Raw genomic sequence first — 15,381 nt, 5'->3', positions numbered from 1 at the left:
TTTGCCTCTCGGCTTTCACACTGGATTATGACACCAAAATAAACAGTAACAACAACCAACTCAGAAAGTAGCTCATCATGCACATAAAAAAAACACAGAGATGGCAACAGTAGGAGTCTTAACTAGTTTACTAAGAACCTTACAAGAGTTTTAGTGAAACGAGATGTTTTATCACCTAGACAGGCGTGACAGGGGGGGATGGGTCGTTTTCAGTCTCTTTGTACAGCCTGTTGCTGAGCCTTACCGCAGATTTAACCCACATAGATAAAAACACTGAAAAGAAACTGTCGCTTCCTGTCCTGTGTAAACCAGTGATTGAGGCACTTTAAAGAATCTGGGCTTTAAATCGTGTATTTTATTTGTTGACAGTATAAGGCAGCAGCTTATATAATGACCTTGGGCGACTGTGATAGGCTTTTGTGGGTTAATTTGGTCGAGTTTATCCGAATCCACGTTGAAGTTCGGGACATTTTAGAGGTGAAAAACAGCCGCTTAGTCTTGTTTTTCTGACTTCTCACAGGAAATCCCCGAAAACAGCACCAACAAAGGAAAGGGGAGGATGATCAGCGATTGACGTCAGCGCTCTGGCAACAGGCTTCAATGCGTCTGCCTCTCTGGTCACTCATTGGTCGCCGTCCCCCTCGCAGACGAGACGTGATTGGCCAGAACTGTTAGCGCAACGAATACATATATGTGGTGCAGATTCCATTTTGTTGCAGTTCAGTGTCAGGAGGGGGAAGTGGCGCTTTACGGCCACTGGTAACACCGTATAAGCCTCGAGAGTGACGGATTTGTGGGGAATATAGCTCTGCTGTGCTTCCTTCATTATCCGCCGAAGAGTATCCGAGGCTAACTATATATATATTATTTTTTCCGACGAAAGGCTTTAACAACACAGCCTGAAGGAGTCGGTAAGAGAAGCTGCTTTGTATGTGGTCGCCATATTGAGTTCGGTTTCTTTGTTTTGGTTCGGGGCCAGAGTAGACTCGCGCACATCGTAAAGTCATTTATTTTCTTAAAGAATGTTTGTAATTATCGGTTAGTAACAATGTAATGTAGATAAAATGCGACTTTCGATGTTTTTAGGGGAAGTTTTCGCTGCATACAAATCGTCAAATCGGACAAAATAGGATTTTTTTTTTACCCCCTCTTTTACCCTTTTTCATGTATCAAACAACTTTTATTTTTTTATTTTAATGTTACGATTTAAAAAAATATAAGACAGAAAAAAAGGGGGGCTGTTCAGTCTGTAGCAAATGATGACGCACTTCCCGAAACAGGCGAATAACAAGTAACGAGTGCTTTGTTACGCAATGAACGTGTATTTTTAGCAGTTTATTTTTATATATATATATTATTATTTTTAAACACACATTAATATATACATGTTTTGTGCATTTTCTGCAGACCGTCGGCTTCTTGGAGCATCGTGCGCCGAGGTGAATTGATGTTCAGCTCGGTTTCACGGCAAAACAACAACAGCGACCATTGGCACATGAAAACCTCAGACCTTGCTGGACACACAAGTGCAGCGAGAAGTAGACAGAGAACTACTTCGAGGACCTGGGGACCGATTGGTGGCGAAAGATTAAAGCAAGATCTCATCGTCTTCAGCCTGACAACAAAGAGGTGAGCTGGAGCTGTGCGGCTCCTCCGTCTGTCTGTGTGGGGGAGGGGCAGCAGCAGCAGCAGCCCTGAATGTCTGCTGCTGCTGCACGTAGACGCTGTTGTTGCTTTTCCCTTTAAGATCCTTTAGCCAAATTCACCCCTATTTATACTCTTTGTGTTTGCCATGTTACATTTCCTCAACTGTAGGCCTTTGTGTTTTCTCTCCATGCATGCTTCTCTGATCACTAGGCAAGGCAAGGCAAATTTATTTATATAGCACAATTCAGTACAAGACAATACAAAGTGCTTTACATGATTAAGATATGGCAAAATAATAAAATGTAGATAGAAAATAGAAGAAAAGCAAGTAGGGATAGAATGTAGTAACAAAAAAAGAACATTAAAAACAGTAAAACTGTTTAACTAGAACAGTCAAAGGCAATTTTAAACAGATGTGTTTTTAATCTTGATTTAAAAGAACTCGGGCTTTCCGCACTTTTACAGTTTTCTGGAAGCGGAGCATAGGAACTAAATAGTCAAATACGTCCAGCTGATAGAGCAGTCTAGGAGTTGAGTGGAAAAAAAGTACATTTAAAAAAATTGGATTACGTAAAAGAATCTGGAAAATATTAAACTAACACGTTTTGTGCAGGATTTTTTTCTCCCGTTTTCACCCCTCCCCGAATGACAATGCAATCTCTCTCTCTAAGGTGACAGGTAGCGCAGAAACATGGGAGGCGGAGAGAGGTACAACATTCCAATTTCCCACCCCGAGCGCCCCAAGAAGAGCCACCAGTTCGGCAAGGCCAAGCAGAGGAGCCGCGACCAGAGCGGAGCGGTCGTGGTCTCCGTCGCAGGGGCGGGGGGCCTTCACCACCACGGCCACCGGCGCAACGACAAGGCCACGGCCTACCACAGGTCTCCGGAGGCACGGCAGGCCGCGTCCGCGGAGAAGAGCGCCTCCGTCCGCTTTGCCGCCGCCTACGATCAGAACTGGGAGGGCGCGGTGTCTCACCTTAACACGCTGCTAGCGGCTCAGGGCAGCCCGGGTTATGCGGGGCCCAAGTTCAGCGAGCCACCCTCGCCCAGCGTGCTGCCCAAGCCCCCCAGTCACTGGGTGTCGTTCCCGATGGGATCCTGTGACCACAGGGAGATGATGGCTTTCCAGCTGAAGAGCCTCCTGAAAGTGCAGGCTTGAGATAGAAACCTCCACCTCATTTGTATCGAGCCAATGTACTGCGACTCTGTTTTTAGGCACTTGCTCTCCAGGAACGCCCCATGGCCGTGATAGAATTGTCATGTTTTGACTTTTGGCCCTCTTCGGGTTGGGTATTTCTAAGAGTTTAATCTTTTTTTTTTTTTTGTTTGTTTTTTTGTTTTAGACACTTAAACACATTTTTAAAAAGAAGTTACAGCCATGTAGCCTTGCTGGTTGGTCGTGCCTGGAGTAGAGCCAGTTTCTTTCACTGATGACTGGATCCTTTTTTTTTTTTTTATTTACTTGTTTTGTTCTTTTTAGTGTTGGCTGTTAAAGCAGATTGAGTGTACTTTTTCCCCCCCAAATAGGGGTTGTATTGTAGGCCAGGTAAGAATCCTTCACCTTTACGGTCCATTTCTGTGGACAGACATGTTCTCATTTGCGTACGTTTTTTGAGGTTGAACCTTTGGAGTGAGCTCCGAAGCTTCAGGTGCTAAAGCAAGTTCACATTTGTAGCATTACATTCAAAGGATCCCCTCTTTCTCTCCTCTTTTTATTTTTTTTTGTTCCTAGATAATTACATTCCTTGTTTGGAATGAAAAAGGCACTCAACTGCAGTTCTGCAGGGAAAAAAGCTATTTTATTGGGCATGAGCTAGTAGCTATGTACAGGACAAGCTGAAAGACTGACCTCGAAGGGGAAGGAGAAACCATGGCACAAAGGCCTTGGACAACCAACTCCTGTACCCTTTTTTTATTGCGCTGTGCGCACATGCACTATAGGAGTTGTGTGTCCAAAGCCTGCTACACTCTTATCAAAGCATTATTTTGTACAAGTCCTTTTGTTGGCAATTGAACGGTGTTCTAGAGCGCTGTGTGTAACCAAAGCAATGTTTTTGCTGCAGACTTTTCACACCCCAAGTGTGGTTGAGAACCTCCACTCTCTTTATCTTGTCTCGGTGGTGAGCCGGCATTTCTTTACTGTTCATCTCTTCAATCAGTACCGTTACTACCCCTCGGCGTCTGCCCCCCCCCCCCCCCCCTCTCTCCAGCGCAGCGGTGCAGCTTTAACACGCGGAAGAGGCACATGTGCTCCTGTTGGCTGCACCCACCTGCGCCGGGGCGAGGCGGAGCCGAGGCGCTTTTCCTTGCGGGGCGTGTTCGGCCCGAGGGTCTCTGCACGAGACAGACGGCCGGTGTTTGTTTACAAGTTCTGTCTCTTACCGACCATCCGCCTATCGGCGCCCTTGTTGCCGCTGCCTGTTGTTTACCCTCTTGCACTGCAATCAGACTTACCCTAAATGGCAGGTTGGGATGCTATTGAAATGATGGAAAAATGCAATGGACTATCTTTATGAATTCCGTATTTTGTGAGTTTTGGTTCCTCCTTCGAAGCTCTTTGTGTTGTTTTTGTTTTTTCTTTCCCTTTGCAGAGTTGAAGCTGTTTATGGCCAGCATAGAAAATAACAAAACAAAGATTGTTATTGTTTTCAGGAGCCATGTATATAATGAAATGTATAAAGTTCTTGTAGCATATGTACATTTGCAGGCCGCCTTTGATGCCTGTCTGACAAAAGTATTTTTAGTAATAACACTGAATGTATAAGACATGCAAAGGACATGTCTTAACTTCAATACTGAAGAATATTTTTGTTAAAAAAACGTTAAAAAACTCCCTCGTTGCCTCTAGCATTCAACCGTACCACTGCACTGTTATCTTTATAGAGATCTTGCACATGGTTTTTTTATTGTTTTGTATTACACAGTGTAGGTTGAGAGATGCTAAGTGCAAATTAAATTAAAGCAATGCAAATTTTTTAATTGGATTAAAGGAGACTTGCTTATGTATGTAAGATTGGATCTGCATAACACTTTGTAAGCTTGACATGTCGGTTGACAAATGTGCCTAAGTTTAAGCCCCGTTTTACCTGCTAATTAGCACTAAAGCTGTTGCCGATTCTTTAGCTTTCAGGTGATCTTCCGCCAGCTGAAAGCTGAAGTCTGCTCAGCTCTTTAATTTACAGAATTTCTCTTTATAAATTTTTTTTTCTTCCCCTTTAGTCACATTACATAGCAAGTTCTCCTTATTCTAAATTTCCACTGGGACAATTGGCTGCTAATTTTACCCTCTGATGTGTCACCAAATACTTACAGATGTGCCCGTTTACGACTCGATTGGTTTTAATTGGTGTTCAAAGAAAAAAGAAGAATGTGCTCATGATTTGACAACAAAGTAAAAAAAAAAAGAAAAGAAAATAAATCCCTCCCCTCCCCCCACAATTTTTGTCTGAGTATCTTTTTCACTTTGTCTTGTTTGTAAAAGTTTTTATTACGTTAATTGGGAAAACTACTGCATTGTAGGTTGGTAAAAAATTCATGACTTAACTTTTGTACTCTCGATGTTGAAAAATCCGGCCAAGCAGACGAGAACGACAGAGGATGGAACGGATGTCATTGGAGAATGTAATTGGTAATGGGATATTAAATATCTGGTACAAGGTGTTCTGGAGGAAACGAGCGAAAGCAGGAAGATGGATCGCACGACAGTTTTCCAATATTACAGATGATCCTAATAATGTCGAAGAAACTTTGGCAACTCTTCCTCGTGCTCAACCTTAAAATCTATATCTTTCACAATCTTATCTATTCACAACAAATTCCCTCTCCAAACCCACCGACTTGTACACAGTTTTTTATAGAACACAATTTGGACCCAATTTAAATCAGTTCAGCGCAATCACAGGGATTTAGTTCTAATTGCACAGCCATATTTAATAAATTAGAATATTATTAGAAGCAAATTCATTTCAGTCTCAGTTTACTAAGCAAATGACACTTAATTAGAGTACCTACAGATTCCTTTTTTCCTCAAAAGAATCTGGATTATTGATTTTCTGCTTACAGCTAATGAGAATATTAAGTTCAGTTTTAATTTGCCCCAATTAAAAACGTGTTTATGACTGAAGATTGTAAGATATAAAATTTGACAAACCACCAATGTATATTCCAAATAATACTGAATATTACTGTAATAGCACATGATCAGGTTCAGTTAATTTAATGGCAGTTAGTACAAAAGTTATCTGAAATAATCCAGCTGGTTGATTGTTGTTATTGGTTTTGCTGCACTTCTTTATCCCAAGTTAGCATGCTGTGACGGGGGAAAACCTGCAGGATCCCACAACGAGGGACAGCGTGCAGCAACCTTTGAAGGTAACACGACACCTGGCCCCAGTACGCTGCACTAATAATACAGCAGACACACTGTTACCATGCTCATTCTGAGACGGTGCTACATAAAGTGTTTGAGTCTGTTAGATATTTTAGTGCTTTTGTGAATTAAATGATCTAAGTCAGTAAATTGTATTTATGTAGCCTCTGCACTTCAGAACGAGACAACATAGTGAATATAATGGTCAGCATCATTAGGCCCTTTCAAGAATCTTTATAGTCATTATGTGTTACCATAATTAAATTTTTGACAAGAACTAAAAAAAAAAAAAACGTGCCAAATTCTAAACAACTTTCACTAAATGAAACGTGTAAGGTCAAGTAAATGGCTGCATAAATATTGAACCCCTTTAGAGTGATAAACCTAATTCCTTAGAGGTCCAGATAACTATCCAAACAGCTGTTTGGACTGTGTACGTATAGGTCAAGGGATAGAGTTCAGTTAAGTCCATCAGTAAGAAATGGAAGGATAATAACACTTGTTTATGTCTGCCAACAGCTGGTCGTCCTTAAGAGCTGAGAGCAGGAACAAAGAAACCAAAGATCAAAACACCTGCAACCCGAAGGAGATAAACCGTGTCTCAAAAGGAAGAGGCTGTGCATAAAACAATTATTGTCCAAATTCTTCACCAGTCACAGTTGTCCAGGTGAGTGGCTAAAATCAACCAAAACCAAAAATAAAAAGAAGAATTGGTGCTAATATCTTACCTGAAATTCGCATGGAGACTCCAACCAGAAGGTCTTTTTGTCTGATGATGCAACAATTGAGCTTCTTGGTCATCATACCACATACGACCACACACTTTGATCACCAATGATGTGCAGGGTTGAGTAATAACCCTGTACATCACCAGACACACATCATCTTCACCATGGGGCATGGTGGGGGCAGCAGCATCATGCTCTGAGGAGGATTGCTTGCAAATGTAGACAGGAACCATGGAAATGATTAAAAGACATCAACCTTCTGGACTGGCCACATCAAAACCCAGATTTTTATCCTATTGAGAGTTTGTGACTTGAGATAAAATGAGCTAATATAATCCCAAAGCCTCACATATCCACCCTGTCTTATTACTGTGATGGCAGCCAGTAGCACATGATGTGTATACTAAGTTATGACCTGAAGGGGGTGATGTTGTGTTATCTTGTCCAAAAAGCAAAATTCTCGGGCCCTACACTCAGCTGTGTGGAAATACACCAAGGATGCATTATTGTTTGCTTTTAAAAAAGAAGGGGAAAGCGGGAAGATAAAATCATCATTATTTTGTAGGTCACAGCATTGCAAAATGATCAGTGCAAAGCATTTTTGAACCTTAGCATTAACCATCATAAACACACGGTTTCAAGTTCTAGGTCGTCCCAATTTCAGACACTCACATATATACCGCCTGTGAAGGCTTACTTTGGAACCGGTAATCCCGTTTACTCAATTATTTGATATTGCCACTCAACTTTTCATTCAAATTTGCTGCCAACTCATTTTCATATTTACTTAGTATTCTTGGCAACAATGTCTTATTGTTAAATACATCCATCCATTTTTCTAAACCGCTTAATCCCTCATGGGGCCACGGGGTTGCTGGTGCCTATCTCCAGCGTTCACTGGACAAGAAGCGGGGTACACCCTGGACAGGTAATTGTTAAATACATATTTTATTATATTGTGTATGAATGTGTGTGTATATCATTATTATTATTGGTAGGAGTAGTGGTGATGGAAGCAATAATTATTGTTTTGCAATTTTCACATAACTTCATTTATCGCATCAATCTACATACAAATTGAACAACCAGACTACTCTGAACACATAATATTTATGCAAATATTGTTTGTAATGCTGTTTTTGTCTGATCACCTGTCCTCGCTCTTCTTCTAAATTTCACAATAAGAGAAGGACCTTGTCCTGGGAGTAACTAAATATTTTGACAGTACATACTATATTACTTATATATTTCCAGGGTTAAAGGACTAATGTCCCAGCAGGATCTTAAAAAAAAACTCATCCATGCGAGTCAAATTGATTACTGCAACAGTATCCTTACAGCTCTGCAGCTGATCCGGAAACTGTTGCTGCATCCTCACTAAGACTAAGAAAGTAGAGCACATCGCCCCAGTTCTAAAGTCCTTACACTGGCTCCCTGTATCTCAGAGAATATACTTTAAAATACTTCTGTTAGTAAATAAGTCACTGAATTACTTAGCCCCTAAATACATCACAAATATACTTTCCTTGCCTTAACAATAGTTGAATTTTGCCGCAGTTTGCATGGCCAGTAGTGATATTGTACAGGCATTGTTCTAATTCCTTAAGAAAATATTATATTTACGTAGATTACTTATCTATTCAGCTTTAGATGGAAGAAATAGTGCTGGACTGTTCATACAAACAGTCCAGCACTATTTCATACAAACTTTTGACGGTGTAAAAAAACACCGTCAAAAGTAACTTCTTTATTTTTACCTGGTGAGACTAAATTAACTAGAACACTTTGATCGGTTTCTTTGAAAAGATCTGTTCAAATGCTTGATTTACATATCTTTTTTTATGCATGTCAGTCTTAGCTCCTGCTAGCCACATGTGGACATTACACATCACAAACCACACACATTGCGGACACTTTTTTATTTAAATAGACATTGTATCTTTTCCACGGCCAGATTTAAATCTTCCTGCTCTTCCTGACAAGAGTTGTTGAGCCCACAGTCAGAGTCTAAACAGGACACAAGAAAATACACATTAATTTAAAGAGCGTACTTAAGCAGTGGAAAAAAAAAAAAAAACTTAATGTGCAGTTTTCTTTCAGATAAATATGTGGAAACTAATTGCTTGATGCACCATACCTCAACCATCTCTCCTCCTTTGAGCTCCTGTGTGTGGCTGAACTTGCCCGTTTTGCAGACTAGTTTGCCTCCCTCCATGTTGACAATGCACTGATGAAGGGTCAGAGGACAGATTTCAGAACCCAAAGTGCAACAATAAAACAAATAGAACAACTACAAGCTTAAAAACTTGTGAAAAAACTATGATTATCAGGGATGTTTTTAAAGATTTATGTGTTGTAGACAACATAATATTAAACTTAGTTCTTCCCTAAAATGTTTGTCATTGCATGAAAGAGAACAAAAGTTAGTAACCTTTAGCTTCTTGCCATCCATGGTAGTAATTTCAGCCTCTTTCCCGATGGTGAAGGAGTTTGTCACAGACTTGCCAGGCGTTTTAGAGGTGATGACAAAGTCCTGGCCGTTCTGCTTAATCTCAGTGATCGGTTTGATGTCCTTGGCCATCTTGATGACATCTTCTGGGAGTTCTGTTGAATGGAAGAATTTTTTGTTATTCCATGCAAAATTAGACACATCCAGCATGAATTGCAAGCCCCTGCACTGCACAGTGGTATTGACTTTAGTTGAATCATTTTCTCACCCATGGCTCTGAGGAACGCCTCGTAGTTTTCCTGGGAGTAGACCTGCCATGTTCCACTGAGGTCCATGTTTTCAAGAGGGTTTGGAATCTCCTTCACCAAGGTAGCAGGGAGCTGAGACAGCTGTGTGAAGCTCAACACAATGTGAAGAAGATGAACGCGCACTCGTCTCTTTTTATACCCAAAGGTGAAGGGTCTACAGTGCTATGTCCATAAAGTAACAAAGTCCTCTTTTGTTTGAACAACCTGGAGTTCAGTTAGTTCTGTATGTTTAAGCTCTGGCTTCAGCCAAGGAAAAGTTTTACTTTTAATTTAACATAATGTTAAACGCCTGATCTAAAAATGTGGTTTTAAGAAAATTTGGTGACTATTTGCACCGTCAACGACTATTTGAGATAGGGCAGGATGCAAACGGAGTCTGGACAACAGAAACATTTCTTATCTTTTAGACACCACTGTGTCTCAACAATGCATGCAACTATTTGCATTCATTTTAATTTTAGACTTAGTGTTTTGTGTTCACTGTTCATTAAACTTCTTTCACCTCTGCAGCTTGTCCTCAGTGTAACTGCTGAATCTCCAAATGTAGATCTTACTAAGTGGGACGAAATAGTAGGGTCAATGACACAGCGGACTTTGCTTTTTATAAAAGAGACCGTAGCTGTTGCAAAATTACACAAACAAACCTACTGTCCATTTTTTTAATCTATTCCTGATCATAAAGCTCACTACATCAGGTTCCTGTATGTAATAATAATAATAATAATAATAATAATAATAATAATAATAATAATAATAATAATAATACACCAAATACAGTAATTGTAAATAGCTTTATTGAAAACAACACAGACAAACAATACATCTGTTTAACCAAAAACTCCAGTAGATGAAGTTCATCTTCAGACTAAAAGGCTAAAAGGAACTGCAACATTAACACAACCAACTTATAATAATTTATCTAGACTAACCAATAAAAAGATTAAATATGGTATTTTCCTATTCTGGAGTAAAACAAAGCTAAACATAATCTCCAAAATATAAATCTTGCTTAGCTAATGGAGGTTTTCTATTCAAGCTATGCTAGCTTCTGCTAAATAGTGATAAAATCCTTTATTTAAGTTAACCTGACCTAAATAAACAACTCAAACCAGAACAACAAAACAATAGGAAACACACAACATATATTGTCGAACCATTTGCTGGTTTGCAGCATTTTGAACAATTCATTGAATGGATGTGAGGGGTCCTTGATGATGTTAAATGCCCTGCATCTGCAGAAGTTTTGAAAGATATCTTAAGCAGAGCGGTCCTTCTCAGTAGCTTTAACGTTCTTCTACAGAGCCTTTTTTTTTCCTGACATACTGCAACTGGGATATCACACTGATAAACAGTATGTCAGAACACTTTCAACCATGAGGTTGGTGTGTGTGTGTGTGTTTGTTTGTGTACCTCTTCCAGAAATGCTATCTTTGCTAGCCCCGATTTATGATTGCTGAGATGTGTTGGTCCATTTTAGATAGACCAACACATCTTTGAAAAAAAAAAACAACTAACTGTAAATTTGTATTAATAAACACTGTAGCTGTATGCAATGTAATCTCAACATATATTCCAATTAAATTTGTCCTTTGTCTTTTGCCCGGGAAGCCTTCTGAGGCGAAGGGTCTTGCTTAGGGACCCAAAGTGATAGTCTGTGGGATTCAAACCAGGGACCTTGCTGCCTCTCCAGGTTGAAAGTGTCCTGCTCTCTAACCACTACACCAGGCCACCACTACCGCATTAGCAGGACTCTGTAGAACCTGAGTGCATGAGGAGATTATTGGGCCATTTTATTCTGGTCTGTTAGATTTGGGTGAAATCCAATAGGTTTCAGGACACTGGTCCTCAAAGGACAGGAGTTTGACACCCCTGGTTTAGATCCAAGCTTGCTGATGGATAAAAAAGCCCAAAGTTCAGAAGTAGCTAAAAATGAGAATCTGTGAATACACTTGCAAAAAAAGGAATTCGTAAATGGTCTCCTATCCAATCTGACTGGGATGTTCTGGCACATCCTAAGACACTTTAATTGCAGCAAAAGCTGACTTTACAAGGCATGGACTCAGGGGTGTTGAATAGAAATGTATGTCATACCTTTCAGACTTTAACTTGTAAGGAAGAAGTTTTGAAAACCATGTATATTTTTTTCTCCATATTCCCATTATGCCTTACTTTTTGTTGATCTGTAACATGAAGCTCTATTAACATGCATAAAATAGTCTTCATAACATGAAAAACCATAGGAACTGTTCTAGGGGTATAAATGTGTTTGTAAATCGTATATTTTGTGCAAAGGTTTCTAAAAAAAAAAAAAAAAACTGAATTCCTTCAAACTGAATTTGAAGCATGGGATTCCTCCTGTTTGCAGATCTAACCCAACTCCACTGCATTAGCTGGAGGCTTCTCGCCCTTCTTGTACACACTCAAGGTCACGTCAACAGTTTCAGAGCCATACTGGTTGCGCACAAAGATGCTGTACTTTCCAGAGTCTTCCGTGGTGACCTTGTTGACAGTAATGGAGGTGCGTTTGGACTCCTTAGTGATGGTAAACTGAGTCTGATCAAGGATTTCTCTATCATTGCGAAGCCAGAAGACCTCAGGAGCTGGGTCGCCATCAATGAAGCATGTAAGACACAGAGACTGGGCAGAGGACAAACCGACAATGAACAGCAATGGAGAATGTCTGAGGTTTTACATAATAATAGTTATTCTCTGATAATGTCTTACCTTGTCCTCCATGATGGCTACAACATCCGGCAGACCTTTTATCACTCTGGCACGATCTGAAAATCAGTAGGTAACAATATCTGAGCTGATATCCAAAATAACAATAATAATTTAACCTCAAAGAAACAGAAATGTCAAGAGGGTTATCACATGGCACTTACTTTTCTCAGCAAAGGCCAGTTGCCTAAGGGATGAAATTAGAAAGTCAATTTAAAATGACACGTTATATCACCATTTTCTAACAAGCTAACTCTGCTTTGGTCTTTTTTGTAACTCGTACTTCAAACTCATTAATGTTTTCTGCTATTGACACAGCAATCCATGCAAGCTTTTTTCCGTTGATCACATGCACTTACTTCAACCTCTGGTGCTCCAGCAAGGCTTTGGTAAACGCTAAGAAAAGACACAAGATTAACAACAATCAAAATCATATCACTGTGCCTTAGACTTTCTTCATAAGATATTTTCGTTTTAAGCCATAGTTATTTTTCCTCTTACCATCTGTGGATAGTTCATAAAACCGTTTGTGCGTCTCTTTTCCGTCAAACATCTCCAAGGTGTATTCGCCTTTGTCATTCTCCGTTGGGTTTAAGATTTCTACCCAGACTTTTTGCATGCTGCTACCAGGCTTTGTCCTGGCCTCCTGGTCAATTTTCCTCCCTCTAGTAGCAAAGGAAGAAGCACAGATCTACTGTTTATATCCAGCACTACCACAATATGATTTGAACTCAGCCATCTTGTTTGGTACATTTTGCTAAATTCAATTCTATTAAATGTTATTTATACAGCGCCAATTCACAACCTGTTATCTCAAGACACTTTACAAAGTCAAATTCAATCAAATCATGCAGACTAACATAATTGGAGACTCTTTTACTTTCAGAGCTGCTAGTAATTCTTCATGGCATAGATTAAACAAGGTGGGTTAAAAGGCAATTACTTAAAGATATGTATTCATCCTGAAATGATTGCATCATATCGTTAGTTCAGATTTGCGGGCTGCACATCCATGATGTGAATTTTCCCATTACAAAGGTGGTGTATTAAACTGAGACCTGGTGACTGTGGAGGGCATTTAAATGTAATGAACTAATTGGGATGTTCAAGAAACTAATTTGAGATGATTTGAACTTTGTGACAGGGTGCACCATCTACTGTAGGAAGACATCAGAAGATGATTACTCTGTGTTCATGATGGGATGGAAATGTTCAGCAACAATACTCTAGTGGACTTTCGGGTTTGATTCTCAGCTGGTACAAAAGGGCTCAAAATGTGCTGAGAAACTATCTTCCAGACTCCAACAACACTACGACCATCCTGGTCTGTTGATTTGCCTATTCTCCTCTGATCTCTGACGTCAACAAGATGTTTGCTTAAAAATCCCAGCGGACGTGCCGTTTCTTTATATGCTCCGACCAGGTAGCCAGACACCAACATGCCACGTTTGAAGTCACTTAAATTTCCTTATTCTGCATTCTAATTCTTGGATGCCTGCATCATATCTAGATGACATTCATTAAGAGCATGCATCGAGTTGCTGCCGTGTGATTGACTAGCTCACCATTTGTGTCAACAAGCAATTCCCCCAGAGCACCTAATAAAGTGGCCTACAGTAGGAGTGTATATAAATCCTTTAATATACAATATATTTAGTTCATTTACATAAACCAGATACCTTGGAATAATATCCATACTCAATACCGAAAACATGAATGTTTGGGCAAAACACACATTTTGTTATTTGGTCAGTATCTATTCTTTATTATCCATTTAATGTAATGAAGGGAATATTAGAGAAAATTATTTTTTTCCATTTTGATTAATATAAAAGTTTTGAAGATTTGTTGCAATAAAATAGTGAAAAACAATGCACATTTTTGCAAAACATCCAGACATTTTCCAGCAGGTGGTGCTATCCCCCTTAAGAAGCACTCTAGGTGTGCCAGAGGAAATATATAAATTGTTCCTTAGTCATTTTTCATCCCTTAAATCTTAATTAAGAGAGTAAAGAACATTACATTTTTCATCTGCTACAGAAAAACAGTAACAGCTCGTCAATGTAAATCTAAGTTTGATCAACTTTGTTATAGATTTTTTCTTTAACCATCTCACTCATAATTGTATAATATAAAAAGATCATCATACTAAGCACCTTTCCTTGAAAAGTAATTTTATGATGCTGGCAGCGAGACATTCTCTGAGCTGAATTATTTAGCTGATTGAAACACATTACCAGGGCGAACCCGGTGTGTCATTTTGACATGTGTAATGAACTTGTAGCATGAATTTAATTAACTTTTTATGCCATTAGTGGGTGAAATGCAACACATTGCTAAAATTGATTAAAATATTGCTGCAGAGAAAGTTCAGATAAATGTCACAATGATGCGGTAAGCACCAAAATAATTCACATCGATGAAATATTTACACACTTGCTGTGGATAAGCCATTAAAAAACTACTCAGAAAATGTCACTAAAGAGAAAGTCGTTAACTAGAACAGAGAAAATATGCAATTGCCTAGCTGCTGATCTGAAATGAAACCAAATAATCCAGAAGTACTCCTCCCCTCTTATTATCCATCCCCACCACGCAATGCAACAGCGCTACTTTCGGTGACAAAGCCCCACAGCATGATCCTACCACTACACATTACAGGTGAAACACTGTACTTAAATATGAAAGTATCTTTTTGGCTCCTCCACACATACTTGTTTTTATTGGTGCCAGACAGCTCAATAATGGAGTCAACTGACTTTAAAATGCCTTTTCAAAAGGCCTTTTGCTTACAGAGGGTTATGTAGGGGCTGAAGGCATCCACGTTATTCTCAGTTTAAATATTTCTAACCGGCCCACTGTCATAAAATCCACACCCGATGTCAGAAATTTACTTATTCTGACCTGAAAAATGCACCTTTCAAGACTGCGTAGGAACCCCGTACAGGAAGGAACTACAAATGCTTGAATCCAAATATTAGCTTCTAACAGGATGTTTGGTCAGAAAGCTGCTCTGTTTACTGACTTACTTGAAGTACCAGCTTGTCTTCAGGAAGTTAATGTAGTATTTGAGGGAGGAGTAGATCTTGAAACCTTCAGCCGTGCTCTCAATCCGCAGCGGACCAGCTGACAACGCTGCAGTGAGAGCTCTTAATTACT

At 39.6% G+C, this 15,381-nt stretch overlaps 3 protein-coding genes across 3 annotated transcripts in view; 1 reads left to right on the top strand and 2 right to left on the bottom strand.

Annotated features, from left to right (window-relative positions):
* Positions 1-696: 696 nt before the first annotated feature.
* Positions 697-5,040, top strand: pnrc2 (proline-rich nuclear receptor coactivator 2). Its single transcript, XM_012875046.3, has 3 exons — positions 697-911; positions 1,408-1,629; positions 2,319-5,040. The coding sequence occupies exon 3, from the start codon at positions 2,339-2,341 to the stop codon at positions 2,804-2,806; it is 468 nt and encodes a 155-aa protein (XP_012730500.1). The 5' UTR covers positions 697-911; positions 1,408-1,629; positions 2,319-2,338; the 3' UTR covers positions 2,807-5,040.
* A 3,608-nt stretch (positions 5,041-8,648) lies between these two features.
* On the bottom strand, positions 8,649-9,605 carry fabp10a (fatty acid binding protein 10a, liver basic). The gene is given in 4 exon segments (NM_001309919.1): positions 8,649-8,751; positions 8,882-8,971; positions 9,176-9,348; positions 9,462-9,605. Coding segments are annotated over 4 exon segments (381 nt in total). The 5' UTR covers positions 9,529-9,605; the 3' UTR covers positions 8,649-8,700.
* A 668-nt stretch (positions 9,606-10,273) lies between these two features.
* myom3 (myomesin 3) overlaps positions 10,274-15,381 on the bottom strand; it is a 77,151-nt gene continuing 72,043 nt past the window's right edge. The window contains exons 32-37 of the mRNA XM_012875051.3: positions 15,252-15,357; positions 12,724-12,887; positions 12,582-12,618; positions 12,387-12,409; positions 12,226-12,281; positions 10,274-12,138 (exon numbers count right to left, since the gene is read on the bottom strand). Of these exons, the coding sequence (XP_012730505.2) occupies positions 11,869-12,138; positions 12,226-12,281; positions 12,387-12,409; positions 12,582-12,618; positions 12,724-12,887; positions 15,252-15,357 (656 nt within the window). The 3' untranslated portion in view covers positions 10,274-11,868. The remainder of the gene's footprint in view (positions 12,139-12,225; positions 12,282-12,386; positions 12,410-12,581; positions 12,619-12,723; positions 12,888-15,251; positions 15,358-15,381) is intronic.

The sequence above is a fragment of the Fundulus heteroclitus genome, chromosome 3 (genome assembly GCF_011125445.2).
Source record: "Fundulus heteroclitus isolate FHET01 chromosome 3, MU-UCD_Fhet_4.1, whole genome shotgun sequence".
Classification (NCBI taxonomy): domain Eukaryota; kingdom Metazoa; phylum Chordata; class Actinopteri; order Cyprinodontiformes; family Fundulidae; genus Fundulus; species Fundulus heteroclitus.
Note: the sequence above shows the minus strand (reverse complement) of the source record. Positions and strands in the feature narration are given on the sequence as shown.

What these genes read in the sequence shown, in the direction of transcription:
- pnrc2 (XM_012875046.3), top strand. Translation starts at nt 2,339, where the DNA reads ATGGGAGGCGGAGAGAGGTACAACATTCCAATTTCCCACCCCGAGCGC.